The sequence below is a fragment of the Schistocerca gregaria genome, chromosome 2 (assembly GCF_023897955.1).
Source record: "Schistocerca gregaria isolate iqSchGreg1 chromosome 2, iqSchGreg1.2, whole genome shotgun sequence".
Classification (NCBI taxonomy): Eukaryota; Metazoa; Arthropoda; class Insecta; order Orthoptera; family Acrididae; genus Schistocerca; species Schistocerca gregaria.
The window spans coordinates 526,577,954-526,595,792 of NC_064921.1; the positions used below are offsets into that span (position 1 = coordinate 526,577,954).

The 17,839-nt window shown below is 42.0% G+C and overlaps 1 protein-coding gene across 4 annotated transcripts in view; it reads left to right on the forward strand.

The window, feature by feature from the left end:
* LOC126330410 (F-box/LRR-repeat protein 2-like) overlaps positions 1-17,839 on the forward strand; it is a 91,647-nt gene that overhangs the window by 12,239 nt on the left and 61,569 nt on the right. For all 4 annotated transcript variants that reach the window (XR_007562898.1, XM_049996357.1, XM_049996355.1 and 1 more), the window contains exons 2-4: positions 11,635-11,713; positions 11,812-11,979; positions 15,409-15,494. Coding sequence is in view for 3 of the 4 variants with exons in the window: in XM_049996357.1 (XP_049852314.1) it covers positions 11,635-11,713; positions 11,812-11,979; positions 15,409-15,494 (333 nt within the window). In the remaining variant the exon portion in view is untranslated. The remainder of the gene's footprint in view (positions 1-11,634; positions 11,714-11,811; positions 11,980-15,408; positions 15,495-17,839) is intronic.

Genomic DNA, 17,839 nt, shown 5'->3' on the forward strand with positions numbered 1-17,839 from the left:
TCACCCCAGTTCTCAGAACTCCTGAAGATAGACATTGGCTGTGGATAGACTGACTGTTCAGAGATGTCACCAAGCCCGCCCAAAGATGTGGGCAACCATGAATGAGCAGTGCCTACTAGATGGAGGGGATCCAACAGTAGGAGGACAAGCTATGTTGTGGTGCATTTTGTTGGCACACGTTGCCTACACCAGGGGCAGGTATGCACTCAGGGGAGAACGTATTGTTCTCCTTTGACAGGTACTTAACCTATTGTTCTCCTTTGATTGACAGGTACTTAACCTGTTGTTCTGTTAAGTGGTTTTCCATGTAACTCCCATTTCATTTTGATTGACAGGCACTTATCCTATTGCCCCCACCCCCAACCCCCCTACCCCCTTGCTGCTACAGGTACACTTTCAGGTCTGAGTTATTGGAATAGTTCCTATCACTCTTACCAATTTGATTGACCACTTTATTAAATTGATCAGTTAATTAACCTCTCACACACTGGTAAATTCTCTCCCCTCCCCCTCCCCTCTCCTCCCCCAGAAAATGGCGGGAAGTTCAAGTTCCATCAGGACAATGCAACATATCACAGCTACCTCTACTAACGTAAGAAAATGCCAGGAAAAAAAGGGACTTGGGCTACCTCCACTAACCTAAGTCATCCAACCACCACCTCTTCCTAGGAATTGGCTGGAACAGGACACAGCCTGTACTGGATAGGATGGACATAAGTCTTAGTTAACCTATTGTTCTGTTAAGTGGTTTTCCATGTCACCCCCATTTCCTTAAACTATTGTACCACCTTTGATGCCAAATTAAGTAATTACTTATGTCCTCCCACCATTTCCTGGTACATTTTTCGAATTTCACATGCTTTTGAACGCTATTTATGGCGTATTCTTCTTTGTCGCCCACCTCCTTAAACTATTGTACTGTGTTTTACATAAAAATTGTGCAAATTAACCTAGTGTTCTGCACTTAACCTGCTGTTTTGCTACATGCACCCACTTAACTACTGTACAGCTAACACCACATTGATATAAAAATTTATGCAAATTAATTAAATTCATATTTTTCACATGTATGGGCTATTTTTTTTTTAATTCGCAGCATCCTATTGGTCAGTGAAATCGATGGAATACAGTTTAAACAAAAGATTGCTAATAAAAAAACACATCCCCTCACTCAATGGCTGACACTGCTGCTGTTGTCAGCTACCAAACGACACGTAGGTGTCAGTTCGGGTTCCTCAAGGATGAGAGGGTGACATGTCTTTCATACATGACACCAGAGAAATTCCTGACAAAACACGTGTTCAGCTAGGTACCGTTGCTGGCACGATGACACATAGCTGTGCTGCAGGTAGATTGCTGAGATAGATGCTCCAATACTTCCCAGAATAACACAGGGTGCATTCTTCCTAGCGATCGTCTCTGAATTTACCTGTCAAACTGCTGGTGGTGGTGGTGTGGAACACCGTCTCGAATGACATTAATTTTTGCTGAAGATGAGTGCTATTAAGGAGGTGAAGTTTAAGATGGGAGATCACAAAATATATATAATGGTTGCCTGGGATTACGCCTATCATGCAGCACGAATTGGCTTATGGGAGCAGGAGGCACGTGACCATGTCTGCTTTCAAAGACATATACCAGACATGTCTAAAATTATAGTTCCTGCCCTTGAAGAAATCCACAGACATAGCATGTGGTTAAAAAACTGTACACTGTCACAGCGGGAGCAGGGTTGAGAAAAAATAACACAGAGGTTGTGAGATAAATATTAATTTATTTCTGATCCAACTTAAAAGTAATTTTGCATTTTCATAAGCAGAAACAGCAACACTTTTTTCATACGTGTTATTGAGTCGATGGAGAGAAGGGCACCCATCGAGTTCCAGGTCTTGAACAGCAGCAAACTTAAAGATTCGATGCATCCATGAGATCTTCTCCTTCTCCTTCACGCAGATGATGGTATCTGTGTGATCGAATAATTTAAGCTCTGTCACCATATCTTTATAGGGCATGCCAGGATCATCCAAGTGAATCCCATCTTAGAAATGTGTTAAACACTTTACACTCTTCCATGTCTTACACAGTTCATTTATTTGAAAGACCTCGGTGATGCAATGTTTGCTGAGATTGTCACTAATATTCCATCATCTTGTGTGTAAGCTACAGACGCAATATCTTTAAATATGAACTGTCTCTGCTCACCATCATAGAAACCATGAGTGCCCACAATGATGTTCACACCTTGAGATGCCATTGTGAAATGCTCTAGGTATGGAGCAGCACCCATTGATTTATACAGCTCGTTGCACAACACCGGTGAGCGGGCAGTAGTTGATCACACAGGCATGTAGAACTAGAGCATATGCAGCAGTGTGCTCGGGAAATTTGTCGAAGATTCAAATTCAATTCGCACATCTATAGGTCCAGACTTAATTATCTCGTTCTGTTTCAGGCAGTCTATTACGATGATCAGTGAAAGCTCCTTGAACTTATGTGGACTGAGTAGACACCATCCTCCCTTTCCTTCAGCAATTTCATAGTAAGAAGCACAAAAGCTTGCATACATGCCATAAGCTAAACTGTATACATTTTGATTCCACTGCAGATGTAAACTGTCATATGGGTAGAATTCTGAATTGAGGTAGACTTTGGCATTAGTTAACTTGCAGTTGTCAAACACTGTGGAATCATTAGCTATATTATTTCTTCTATCAGTCTGAAATACAAGTATGATGAATCTAGGTGTCTCTAGCTGCGAAGAGACTTTAATAGCCTATGTTTGTCTGCTTGCAGTCGGTAACACTGGGTACTCGAAAACCTCCCATGAGCGAAATGCCAGTGACAGAAATGTACTGGAATTCAGGACTTTTAAAAACTTCAAACGCTCCTCGTCGTATACACTGATGTGAGGCATATTATCTTGCTGATTTTGATCTAATTCTCCTATTGAGCTCCTTGAATGTATGAGTTATTGTCCATCGCACTCCACACCAGAATGAGCTCCTGTTTAGTGTCCATAATAATCTGTCTCATATCCTCAAAGTACCCCATAAGCGTTTTTAGAGGTATACATGAAGTAAATCGCTTTTACTCTGCCATTGTTCTATCTTCGGGATCGTCTATGAACCATCCCATATTTTCTAAACTATGCAAATCTGTGGGTGATGCAGAGATGTAAGTGTTAAGGGTTGATGTTATGCCGACATTGCGTGTACAGTCAATCTCAGACCCATTTAGTTCATAGAGTATCTCTTGAAACAGGAATGCTAAAGCAATATGTGTAAGCTTGGATCGCACTGTGTCGCTGCCATCAGATTTCTTGAATGATCCCTCTAGATATATGAAACTCTTGTACGGAAGCATGAGTGCATCTTGGTGCTGCATGACAATCCTAATTTAATCGTTCTTGTTAAATGTGGTTGAAGCGTAAGGTTTATGAGAGAGGTATTCCTGACATGTAATTCTCTCATCATATTCTACCGGACTGGTTAAATTGACTGACGTCACCATTCCGCAGTTTCAAGCCAACAGATTTAAGAAACTCGTAGTTCCGCCTTGGATGTAATCGTACAATGATCTCCTCACCATGAAAGTCAACAAGTTGGTTTTTCTGGTCCACAATACACAGCTCCAAATAATCCAATGCCCGAGCTGTCACTGGAAGGTATATTGCATTGGCAGGGGTCTCAACAATCTTATACCACGTTGCAACAAAAATAGTATAATTGAGATAGGAATTCATTGCTGTGTTACACTTGACTCGGATTGTGCTGAGGGGAAATATGTCCACAGTCTGATCTGACTTTTAAAATTTACTTGGAACCATCTTCAAAACCTGCCCTTTTGTGAAACCAACCTGGCGCCCTATTGAACCTTTCTGGTTAAGGTCAATCGTTGCATTTACAGTCTTTATTTCAGGTTTAAGTGTATTGATGTTTGCACATAGTTCAATACTTTTTCCAGACTGTTTCAAGACTTTGTTTAAACTGTCGATATCATATGAATTCGGTTCTATTTCCACAATATCTTTTTCACCATTAATATCCAGATGCAGTTTGTTGTTAATCTGAGTGATATCTGGGATGCTGTTGTATGTCTCCAGTCCAATCACTGCAATACTCCATTCACCAGTGCTCAAATCAAGTGGCGGCAAGTAATTTGCACGTAATACAGATGATCGTTCTTTTAACCTCAAAGTGCATCTGAACCTCAACTGATGAAGGAATGTTTAAAGCTCCTCCTTATATAGCATCCTTCTTCTTCTTTGCAAACGTCAAGAGAAACCTAATGCATAGATGGCCACAGAGGTATGTATTAAAGTCCTGACAGCGCCGATAATTATAGAACACACATCTTCTGTGAGTGAAGTATTATTGTAATTCTTATGGCGGTTGCAGGTCACCAAATGAGTCGAAATAGTAGACAGTATCAACAGTTTTCATAACATATGATACCCAGCGGGTACTGGGGCCTCCAGCAACATCTAAATTCACAATGCCACATTCATCGCTTTTCCACTTAGTCTTCAGTAATGTTTCCCGCACATGGTATGTTGAATTTGTTTCTAACAAACTTAAGAAGATCAGTATTTGTGAGTGTTCGATGTGGTAGGTTCGCTAATGGGGTTTTATTTAAATTTATGAATAGACCAAGCCCTTTCCTGTTCAGTTTCAAATATAGTCCTTTTACGATGGCTGCGGCTTCCATCATGGGGTTATCTCTTCTTGCCTCTTCTAACTCCGCTTGGGAGTTTTGTGCATTCTTGACCGTTTGAGCAATAGCTGCAGCACCACCAGCGAGGGAACCTACTGTCGAGAGCGGAGAGGGCCGGGATAAGAAATGGAAGAAAACTGCCAGATATCTTGGATATTGGTAGAACTCGAGGTGCTTTAACCAATCTTCTTCTTCTTCTTCTTCCCCGCGTCTTTCTGCTTCAGTGCGTTTTTAGCTTCTGCTTCAGTGCGTTTTTAGCTGCATACATCGTTGTCAGGATACAGTTCTTCAAAAAGCTCTGCTTCCCGCCCTTATCCTTCTTCTTGTTTAGTGCACAACGTGCAGCATTCATATCTCGCTTGAAATCCATCACTCCTAAACCCAAATTAATTTTTCCTTACATGGTTTTATCAACTGCAAATTCTGCGATGCGTTGACCTATACCAATATCCTTTCTTCTCCATATCGCCTTAGCCTTATCAGCTAAAATCCTATCTGCAATGTGACGACTTGATAGATCTTTATTTGCAATGCATGCAATGTCATGTATACGCGCTTTGTCGAGCTGATTAACCCCCGTATCACCTCGTGCCAAGCATTTCTGAAGCTTTGTCCCAGGTCCACAGAAGTTATACATAGGGATGTGTAATTCCACTGGCAGTTTGTCTAGAATACCACCACCTCCCATAACGTGTCTCCTAGCATGCATGTTACGTTACTGCAGTGGTTGTGAACTATGCGCCCCCATTATATAGCAAATCGTCGGAATCAATCCAACTGTTTTGTGTAGCAGGAAAACTAAGCCATTTGTCCAGTGCTTTATTTCCACGACGTCTTATGACTCTCTCCACGAGAAAAAAACATCCGGTTCTGAGCTTTTCTGCAACTCCTCGGTGTAGAAGCAGCCTGCAGTTTCTTCAACTTTACTATTCTTCAGTATATAAGTTCTAGGATTCGTCTTTGCACCTTTGAAACTGTAAAGTGTCTGTTGACCAGTTTAGTAAGTATGATTTCTCAAATGCTGTCTTGTGTTTTGAAATACATACCAAATCACCTACATTAAATTTCTGTCAGCGTGGATCCAGCATTTTAATGCGATAGTACACCGTATCCATGATCCATTATGAGGAACATCGATTGGTCTCATTTTTATTGTGATATGTTTGGTTCGATTACACTGACCAATTATTTCAGGGGGGATATCCGTCCATTTGTATGAGTTACGAAGGTTAAAATGCATCCACATTCGACCTTGTATTGTTCTGTTCAGACGGTCCACGATACTTGCCTTCAGGTGAGTGAATGTTGAGTAGTGATATTTTCTATACCGCTGCATCACGGTCTTGAAATACCTATTGTAAAACTCTCCGCCGTTATGGGTTTGGAGGTTGTCTAGGCATCGATTCGTCCTTGTCTGTAGCAAATGCTCAAAAACAACCGCGATATTTCTACTCTTTTTTAATTTTTTTTAATTTTAACAGGTAACGCCCAAGCAAATTTGGAGTATGTATCAATAACCATTAACATATATTTGAATCCATTATTGTGACGTGAATATTCCCTCCTATATACAAAATCAGCTTGCCACAAGTCATACAAACTTTTACTCATAACATAACATGCCTACGAGGATATGTTTTGCGTACTCGTTTGTGCAGTTCTCGAACTACTGTCTCCATACTTATTCGATGATACCACTCTCTCTAAGCTCAGAGATTACTGAAACAACCTGCAGCAGCTAATGCCATGAGCAACCTTAGTCGATCTATTAGCTCGTTTGGGTCGTCAGAATACATATACTGCGAGATTCGATTGTTCATTCCTTTATGCTCAGTGTCAATACCATCACCGCTGCTGCTGGTGCTGCTGCTATTGTTGTTGTTGTTGTTGTTGCCGTTTTTACCTTCAAATATTGGTTTTATGTTTCTTGTTGCTCAGGCTTTTCGCGATCTTATGTATATCAGTCATGTGCAGTATTCCACAGCATGTTTCCCTATAAATAACTGGATCATTTATAGGTTTTTTGGTAGATCTTAGGAAAATAAGATTCATTAAGACAGGTGTTCTCTCAAACTGCCTATCACCAACCTGTATTGTGTCATCAGTTATAGGATGCGTACCCAACATGTACGGTCTTCCCCTGCTAACGCTGAATGTTCTACCTGACCAGGGGCGTGACGGATATTTAATTCGTCAATGGCAACACCATCGTTATCGTGTCTTTTCGTTTTTGCTGAGAGATGTCGGAGAGATTCAGTAACCGGCTCAAAGGTCTCTCTTAGTGTTTACTGTCGATCCATATGCCCTAACCTCCGCAACCGTAATTTCTCACGAACTGCTTTCCACGCTAAAACCCCTTTCTGCTTCGTTGACATCTCGGTGTATACTAATCAGACATCTCTGCAGCGTTAGACTTTATATATCCACTCATTTTCTTCTTACTCTTACTATGTACCTGCTCCTCCTTCTCAACAATAAGGAACTCTACATCTATTTTCCCCTCAATAGCCTCGATCTTTTCAGTTAAGTCGGCTACTTTCTTACAGAATTCATTAACTAACTCATTTAATGCATTCACCATTCTCAGAAGAGTTTGGTAATACGTCTGTAGTTCCCTGTGCATACCTCAAACTTTATGCACAATAGCCTGAATTTTCGCATCTATATACAGGCGATGGTCTGTCTATGTACACCCATTCTCTCGGATTGAGAGCTAGACATACGCGCGAATTTATCCATGGAGCAGTGTATACGGATGTACTATCCTCTCTTAGCATGCTATATATGCAGAAACTCTTGAAAGTTTCGCCTGTACCTACCCTCACTCAGTTTTCTTGTTTTAACAATAACGAGAAACACATACTGTGAATGATTCCAGCAATCTGCACATATCTTAACAAAATCATGAACGACATTTTCATTTCGACGTGTGTCTGGTAAATGTGTTTTAAATTCCGACTGTCTTGTTTGAAGGCTATAATGCAGTTTGCATTATCCCTAACCAACTGTTTCGGGATTCTGGAATATGTTTGGCTTAGATAAAATACATCAGCACCCATATGACGACCGAAACAGAAATATTTTCGAATTTGTTCTTAGTTTTCGACAGAAAAATCATCAAATATGAAGACAGTGTTTGGCTTTGCTTTTTCAGGTGGAGGGATATTACCACTTTCACCGAATGTCGTGTATGTAAAACCATCTGCACCGTGCAATATCTCCTGCATTGGGTTGAAACAGTGCAACCACTCTAACATTGGAGAAATGTTTTCTGTCAGCTATCTGCTTTGAAAGTGGGTCACAATATTTCTCTTGTAGTAGCAACACTTCTCCAGTGGTCTGATGATGATGATGATGGGGATGATGGGGATGATGATGATGATGATGATGATGATGATGATGGTGGTGGTGGTGGTTTGTGGGGTGCTCAACTGTGTGGTTATCAGCGCCCGTACAAATTCCCAACCTTTGATCAGTCCAAACTCGCCACTTTCATGAATGATGATGAAATGATGAGGACAACACAAACATCCAGTCATCTCGAGGCAGGTGAAAATACCTGACCCTGGCAGGAATCGAAACCGGGACCCTGTGCTTGGGAAGTGAGAATGCGACCACGAGCTGTAGACTTCAGTGGGCTGGGGTTTCTAGAACAACTCCACTTTTCCCCTCTAGTTCGCAGGGTGATTGTGTGTGTGTGTGTGTGTGTGTGTGTGTGTGTACACTCACGCAAAGTGCATCACACGCCAACACACACACACACACACACACACACACACACACACACACACAGGAGCTGTGTCTGCACATTGTAAAGGACTCAAACCCATCCGTTTGTGTATAGACGATATGCGACAATAAGGTAATGAGACTGATTTTCTTTGCAAGATGTGGCAACCCTGCAGGCTTGCGTAGGCACAATATCTTTGACCTTTTTCTGTAAGCTGCTTCTAGTCCAAGCAGCACATCGATTAGGGTTGCTATACGTCGCGGATTTCGCGGACAGTCCGCGATTTTATGCTCGGAGACGGGTGTCCTGGACGAAGAGGAAAATGTCCGCGAAAAAAGTGGCTACTAAGTAAAAAAAAAAAAAAAAAAATACGCAAGTTTCGCCCCTGGCCACCGATCAAGTGTTTCATAACTCCTGCAAACTTGACGATAGCCGTTGGAAGCCGTGTCACTTCAGAATCGCTCGGCTATTTTCAAAACAGACTGTGGACGCAGTGCAATAATCGATTCACTGCGATTGTTTCAGTTTCATAGACTGATTCAGAATTGGAGCGAGTTTCTTTCTTCTGTCCAGGGCTCAGAGAAATATGACTGGTTTAAAGCTTAAAGTGAAAGATATATATCAATTGTAGCAGCATGATTGTGTACATGCTAATAATTTGTGTTCAGTGCTTTAATTAAAAAGTTATTTAATGTCAATTGCAATTAATTTTCTTCATCATTGACCACTCCTTTATAGACCCCATTAATGCTTGGATTAATTACAACTTCTTTGCTGGCAGAATCACTGTTTGAATTATGGTAATTATGAAGATTTGGCTGACGTGCAGAAAGGTGAAAGGACATTGTGTAATTATCACTGTAAAGTAATGATGAAGATTCAACTGAAATGAAAACCAATGGTCACTCGCACAACGTATCGGCCCGTGTTTCAACCACATCTTTATAATCACCGAATTTTGTCCTTGATTTTCATCCTTGGATTATGGCAACCCTAAATCGATGCAACTGCTCAGTCGTGAGTTGTGCTGTAATAAGTTAACATGTGTTTGTGACTCCCGTCACGGAAATGGAACCGCATAAAATTGCCCAACGGTATGTCATTTCCTTTTGCATTCAGTTGGGTGAAAACGCGACGACAACTTATAGTAAGCTTCAGAAGGCTTTTGGAGAGGAATTTAGGTCAAGAGCTCAAGTTTTTCGTTGGCATAAAATGTTTAGTGAAGGCAGAACGAATATTGAAGATGAAGACCATAGTGGACGACCATCAACCTCACGAACGGATGTCAACTTGGCCAGGGTGCATGAACTCGTATGATCTGATTGAAGATTGTCCTTGAAAATGATTGCAGAAGAACTGAACATCAATTGAGAAACGGTTCGTCTAATAATAACTGAAGATCTTGGTATGAAAAAGATGTGTGCAAAAATGGTCCCCAAAAATCTCACACCACAACAGCGAGAAACACAGAAAAATGTGGCAGCCGATCTGTTAGAGCAAGCGGAAATCAATCCAGAATTGTTGAGCCATGTTATCACTGGTAATGGAAGTTGGTTCTTTCAGTGCGATCTAGAGACAAAACGCCAAAGTTCGCAATGGTGCTCAAAGGGACCACCCAGACCAAAAACAGCTTGCATGTCAAAGTCAGAAGTGAAATGCATGCTTGCGTGCTTCTCTGATTCCGAGGGAATTGTTCATAAAGAGTGGGTGCCTCATGGACAAACAGTTAACCAATATTACTACAAAGAAATTTTAGAATGACTTCGTAAAAGAGTTCTTCATGTCCATACCAACATTGCTGATAATTGGATTCTGCATCATGATAATGCGCCATCCGAAACTGCTCTGTCAGTGCAGCAATTTTTAACCTCAAAACAAATTTCAGTACTACCACACCCACCTTATTCACCAGATGTCGCTCCGTATTACTTTTTTCTATTTCCACTAGTCAAAACGGTCGTCAAGGGACACCATTTTCAAATAACACAAGATGTCCAACAAGCTGTGACGAGGGTCTTGGAGGATATTACAGAACGTGAGTTCCAGAAGTGTTACCATCCATGGCAGCAGCGCTGGAAGGAAAGTACTTTGAAGGAGACAACACTAAACTTGACTAAAACGGTAAGCAACATTTTTAATCACATCAGTCTCATTACTTTATTGTCACACCTCGTATATTTCCAACATCAGTGAAATTATCTACTACAGGAATTCATCACAGAAACAGTGCACCGAGATTTCTTAATGCAAAAGTACACTACATTACTGGTGAATTATAGAATTTCCGCTCTTGATCAACACTATTCTCACTGCTTCTGTAAATTCTCAGCATTCTGATCGAGTGAATTAATTGGTTATGGAGCACTCCTCAGTTACAAGTAGCTCTCACGCTAAGTAAGAGGGACTGCAGCAGCCCCTAACCACAGGTTATCATTCTACATGTTAGCAACCCAATCGTCCGCTTTTCTTTTATCAAATTCAACATCTGCGTTGTCTAAATAAGAATCAATTCTGCAAATCTTGCTTTTTAAACACCCTTGCTTTAATTACGTAATTGAACCAGCAGGGAGCAGAACAGCAGAACACTGATGGTTCACGTGGGCAATTCATCATCTGGTGTAGGTTCAACAGTCATAACCATTTATCACTCTCGGTTTGGCGAATAAGGTCTGTCATGCATGTGTTTGATGCATGCACAAACGATTCAGTACACAGCAGCAACCACTATGTAGCTGCTCAAATATCTTTATACACATGTTCCTGTTGATGAAGACAAGACTTGTAATCTGCACTGTTGCTGTAGTTTTTCTTTTCTTTTTTTAATTACAAAGGGATCCCAGTGGTGTAATAAAGGTACAGGACATAAGTTATGCATTCAGGACATATTCCAGCAGTCCAGACACCCCAGCCACAGCTAGTCATGTAACTCCAAGGCAGCTCATCCAATAGGGATGTAATCGACCTGCAACCCTACCACCTCAAACCAGCTATTCTCTTGTCAATAGCCGTCCCCCGAAGCTCAAGCAGTTATCCACATTGTCGTCAGCAGTTCACATCAGGGCTCAGAGATTTTGGTGTAAGTCTATTCTTCTCCATAATTATTAACAGCAATTCTGTGTGTTTACTCATCTGCATACATGTATAGTTTGAAACTCTGTGATTGTGATGCTCCTATTTTCTTTTTTGCGCAGCATCATCAGAAGAGGAGGAGGCATTTTCATGTGGTAAGGAAACACAAAATCAACTGCAGACACAATGGAATTTACTGGGGTATGTGACCAAGTTGTTGTTGCAACTTCAATCAGCTGATATAATTTCGGATAAATAATGTGCAGTAGTATAATTTATTTTTCCGTTGCTAACCGCAGGGCAGCCCCCACAGATCGTGGTGGATTTTGAGATGGAATGGCACCCAGCAGATGGTGAGTACACCACAGTGTTTACCACTGCAGAGGACGAGATTTGGGATGAAGTAGATAACCTCCTCGACACAATCGAGTGGGAGGAGGAGGAGTTGGAGGTGGAGTTGATTGAATGTGAGTACATAACAGTGTTTAATACCATAGATTTTAATCTTGCCAGCTTTCTGTGAGGATTAAAATACAACCGACCATACAGATGAACTGTATCTTGATTTCACTGGGAGAGTTGTCTGAATAGTTAGAGTGCCAGAGGTCCTTAAGCTCGCTATTTTATTATCTCCACAGACTTGCACTGTAGCTCATTCTCACACATATCTGATAGCTTGATTCGAGTGCCCCTCTGAATGTGTAATGATTCGTTCAATGATATTGCAAAGTTTCTAGAGGTTCGTAATTTAATGAAGGAATTATTACAGGTGAATTCATTCTCAGTGACATAGCAGGTAAGTTAGTAAGTTAACTCTGTGCATAGGAATAAGGCGTGATCTGAATTCTAAATGCTCTGAGGATGTGTAACCTATTGAGTGATTAATGATTATTATTTACCCAGTGTTTGCTATACATAGTTTTCTGTCACAAATCTTGGAAGCCAATACTCTAACCGAGATGTTGAAGCGATGTATGCCCAAAGCGTGTTCATTGCATAGTAAATAGCACCACCTAGATAACTTAAGTTTTTATGAATTATCAAATATGGAAAAAAATTTCTCTATCAATATTATTTCATGACTGTGAATTACATAATTTATATTTCAATATCTAAAGTAGTTTCAGATGGACTGTGAAAAACAACTCTCATTCTGTCTATGTATTTTATGCATAGTAGTCCCCCTTTAACATCTGAATGCGAAGTGCCAATAATCGATTGATTTGCACTACTGTATAGAAGCAAAAATAATCACATCAATGCAGTGGATGAGCATAAGTTCACCTCTCAGATTAGTGATTCAGTGAGGTGGTGGTTCTTTAATCATGTGTGTGAACATTGTCCACTCATACAAGCCTACAGAGCTGTTCTATTGCAGTGCATGTATTTTCGTGCAATAACATCTGGAGACATCTCCTTTATTCATCCAACATGATCTAGAACCATGGTTCTGTTTCACGAATGCATTTAAAAATCAAGAAGGAATATCGCTTATTGGAATATGGTTGAATGGTCTTTGTTTTTCCCCTGAGAACACTATACAGTTAACCTCTAGTGCAGATAAACTACAACAGATGATAGAGCAACTTAATAGAGAGAGTAAGTTTGAAATTCATTTATGCTTTGGTTAAGGTATGTATAAACACACACAGATAATGACTAGATGATGTGATAAACTGACTGGGTCCAGCTTCTCATGAGGTAAACTGAACAGAGTAGGACAGAGGTGAAAAAGTCATAACCAAGGAAATACATTGTAGCTGAGGATTTTTTAACAGGTACTGTGAGTTAAGAAAAGACAGAGGTGGCTCCTTCTACAGCATAATAAGGACTGAGGATCTGTATCACAGACTTAGTATGAGATCACAAGCCTACAGGGCCGAGCTTGGTGTACGAGTAACGTGTGTCATATGGTCAGGTAGAGGTTGTTATGAACAGGTATTTGCTGTGAAAATGTACTAATGCCAAAGGCTGGAATTCAGAAGGGGCTACATGCAGGACATGTGAAATGATCAAATTTCTGTGTGATGGAGCTAATTTCAGTTAATTATTATACGGAGGTGGTATACCAGACAGTCCACCGGTCACCAGAGCTGATACCTGACTCACAAAGGTGGACTCACTCCTACCACTACTGATGTGGTACATGTTGCCACTCGATGATTCCCCCACTAATGGTCACCAGTACTGCTGATACTAAACTCCACCAGATCAGCCTCACCGCCATTGGCACCAAGGCTGAGTATAACATTGTATGATGATGTGACGATGATGATGTTAAAATACACACATCAAAAAAAGTTTTAGTTCACCTCTGTTCCGAGAGTTCCGGAACCTGTACAGAAAATTGGAATAGATATCAACATAAACATCATTTCCGCCCTTTTTATTGCTCATGAAAACCACACATTGCATGCTGTATCACCATACAGCGAGACCTTCAGAGGTGGTGTTCCAGATTGCTGTACACACCAGTACCTCTAATACCCAGTAGCACGTCCTCTTGCATTCATGCATGCCTGTATTCGTCGTGGCATACTATTCACAAGTTCATCAAGACACTGTTGGTCCAGATTGTCCCACTCTTCGACGGTGATTCGGCGTGGATCCCTAAGAGTGAGTGGTGGGTCACGTCGTCCATAAACAGGATGTTCGATAGGGTTCATGTCTGGAGAACATGCTGGCCTCTCTAGTCGAGCAATGTCGTTATCCTGAAGGAAGTCGTTCACAAGATGTGCACGATGGGGCCGCGAATTGTCGTCCATGAAAACGAATGCCTCGCCAATATGCTACCGATATGGTTGCACTGTCAGTCGTAGGATGGCATTCACGTATCATCGTACAGTCGTTACGGCGCCTTCCACGTGCACCAGCGGCATACGTCGGCCCCACATAATGCCACCCCAGATATGTAACACTCATCGGTGAAGAGAAAGTGATGCCAACCCTGAGCAGTCCATTCAGCATGTTGTTAAGCCCATCTGTACCGTGCTGCATGGTGTCGTGGTTGCAAAGATTGATCTCGCCACGGACTTCGGACGAGAAGTTGCTCATCATGCAGCCTATTGCGCACAGTTTGAGTCATAACACGACCTCCTGTAGCTGCACGAAAAGCATTATTCAACATGGTGGCGTTACTGTCAGGGTTCCTCCGGGTCATATCTGTAGGTAGCAGTCATCCACTGGATTAGCAGCCCTTGGGCAGCCTGAGCGAGGCATGTCATTGACAATTCGTGTCTCTCTGTATGTCCTGCATGTCCGAAATACATCGCTTTGGTTCACTCCGAGACACCTGGACACTTCCCTTGTTGAGAGCCCTTCCTGGCACAAAGTAACAAAGCGGGTGCGATCAAACAGCGGTGTTGACCGTCTAGGCATGGTTGAACTACAGAAGACACGAGCCGTGTACCTCCTTCCTGGTGGAATGACTGGAACTGATTGGCTGTCGGAACCCCTCCGTCTAATAGGCACTGCTCATGCATGGTTGTTTACATCTTTGGCTGGGTTTAGTGACATCTCTGAACAGTCAAAGGGACTGTGTTTGTGATACAATATCCACAGTCAACGTCTATCTTCATGAGTTCTGGGAACCGGGGTGATGCAAAACTTTTTTTGATGTGTATACTTTTAGAGATAATGAAAATAAATTGAAAACAAACATTTTTTTCTTTTACACACATAGCATCTTCTGCAGTTACAGTCACTTATAACATGGTCTGTTGTGTGTGTGTGTGTGTGTGTGTGTGTGTGTGTGTGTGTGTGTGTGTGCGTGTGTGTATGTCACTTTTAACAATATTCCAAGATTCAATAAAAGTTACATGGCCTGTCATAATAACGTGTAACGCATCATATTTGTACGAATTTTGCTGGTGTAGAAGATTTTATAATATTCGCAGATTCTGCTTCGAAAGACTTGTCTGTCTTTCAGTCTGAAGACATTGGGTGTTCTCCAACTCAGAAGATGACGCCATCCTTATTTAGAGTAAGTTCGCCGCCGATAAAAAATGATAGTATTTCATTTACGCAGGACATATTATTTCAATGTTTCTTATATATGAGCCTGACTTTACTTCGCCAAGGACCACTTTGCCGGCCGGAGTGGCTGTGCAGTTCTAGACGCTACAGTCTGGGGCCAAGCGACCGCTACGGTTGCAGGTTCGAATCCTGCCTCGGGCATGGATGTGTGTGATGTCCTTAGGTTAGTTAGGTTTAATTAGTTCTAAGTTGTAGGCGACTGATGACCTCAGAAGTTAAGTCGCATAGTGCTCAGAGCCAAGGACCACTTTCAGAAAGTGGCACCTACACAACGTTTGAAAACATGCTGCTGTTGCTCATTGAGTTCTTCATCTGTGACAGATAGTCAGATATTTCGCAATATTCTAGAAGGGGCAGTCTTTCTGAGAAATACGTTTAATGGCTTGCTGGAAGCGTCCTGTTCTTGAGTCCTTTGCCCATCTGTGGCTGATTTCTGCATACTGGGAACAGTGTATCGTTGCTGCCAAGTGGATCTCTTTGTGTGCCATCAGTGACAGGATAGAGAAGCGCTGGAAAATCGCTATCTCTACTTAAGCTATGAGGAGAGGGAGGGAGGAGGGAAGGTAGGAGGTGAGATAAAACTGTTTTTCAGCTGGTTGGTTTGTATCTGCAGATCGAGGTGAACTCACTTGCAGCTGCTGCCACTCGCACCTGGCGAGATCTTTTGGGGTTTGTTTTTGTGGTATTTATGTTATTGCAATCATTTTACTCAATTCACAGTGCATGTGTTGTTTACGATCTTTTGTTTATGAGTAGTGTTTTTTCAAGACAATTTTGATGTTTAATTCGAGCAGTGAAGCATTTACCATCAGTTGTGGTAGTGTGTATTGGTCTTCTTACACTTCGGTGATAGATTTATGCCCTATCCCTTCTTACCATGTATCTGTGTACAAGTTCCTCAGCAGCTATACACTTGTGGATCGGTAGGAGGCAATCTTCTTACGCTTCAGTGATAGTTTGGTGTCCTATCCCTTTTTCCCGTAATATCCCTTCTTACCACGTATCTGTGTACAAGTCCCTCTGCAGCTGTATCTCTCAGAGTCAGTGGAATAGGACAAAGTTGCCGAGAAATAATGAGAGCACCATTTATTTGAACTTCGAGCACCAGGGCTGCAGTGTGTTTATCGAGTAGGGCACAGAACAGTGTAATGGAAGCCATCTGTAGGAAACTACGATGACAAAGAGCGAGGTACATAGGGTCGGGAAGAAGTGTCATCTGGTGGTGGCAGTAGAGGTGTGAAGTTATCTCCTGCACTGTGGACTGACCGGCCATTTCAAAATAAAATCACTATCAGCTCAAGCACAGGCAATAGTCTCTATGAGTTGTGAAATGCATCTTCAGACCATCCTGCTGCATCACCATTGTTTGCTGAAAAGTATTCCCCAAATGCTCGTCCATTATCACCTCCTTCCATTCCCCGTGTCAATGGATGCAGTTCTCAACTGTATGCTTACAGATAATACAGTTATTAAACTCCTCTCTGTCCATCAATTCACAACTGGGGACAGGGGGCAGCTGTAAGATAGTTCGAGCACCTTCTGGTGGCGGTATTGTGGACAAAGACTTTCGATCGGCAAACTTCGAGGCAAACATACACACGAATGCAATTGTAAAAAAGTGAGGGCTGGGGGTGACGTAAAGCGTGCGGCAGAGTGTGGAAGCAGCTCTAGAATAATCTTTCCCACCAGTTTGCAAGTGGGGGAGGAGGGGGAAGTTCAGAGGAGTGGGGGTGGTGACGCAATGCAATGTTGTCATATCTAGAACCCGGGATGAGGAAGACCCCCCCCCCCCCCCTCCCCAGGAGAGTCACCAACTTGGATAAATTTAGCAACAATGCAGTCTGGCGTCGCTTTGGCTTCATTCTCCTAGTAATCATGCGATTGCTGCTGCTATCATACAAAATTCCACCCTCTGTCATAACTCCAGGTGTAGGTCCACTGTTTCTACACTCGTGCTCATAAATTAAGGATAATGCTGACACATGGTGAAACAACGCTCTGGTGGGCGGTTTGCTGTTTTAAATCACTTCAAGGTATGACCATGCAGTGTATTTGACCTGCGGTCGTCGCCCGGTGGCGCTGGCAGCAGTCCAAATACGCGGAGGTCAGAGTAAGGTGCAGTGAGTAAGTCTGCAGACGTTTTCAGACGTGCTAATGGCGACTGTGTGTTGAAAATGGCTCAAAGAACACATATTGATGATGTTATGAGGGGTAGAATACTAGGGCGACTGGAGTCTGGTTGAACGCAGCAGATCTGGCATGGGCCCTCCGTGTGCCACAAAGTGTGACCTC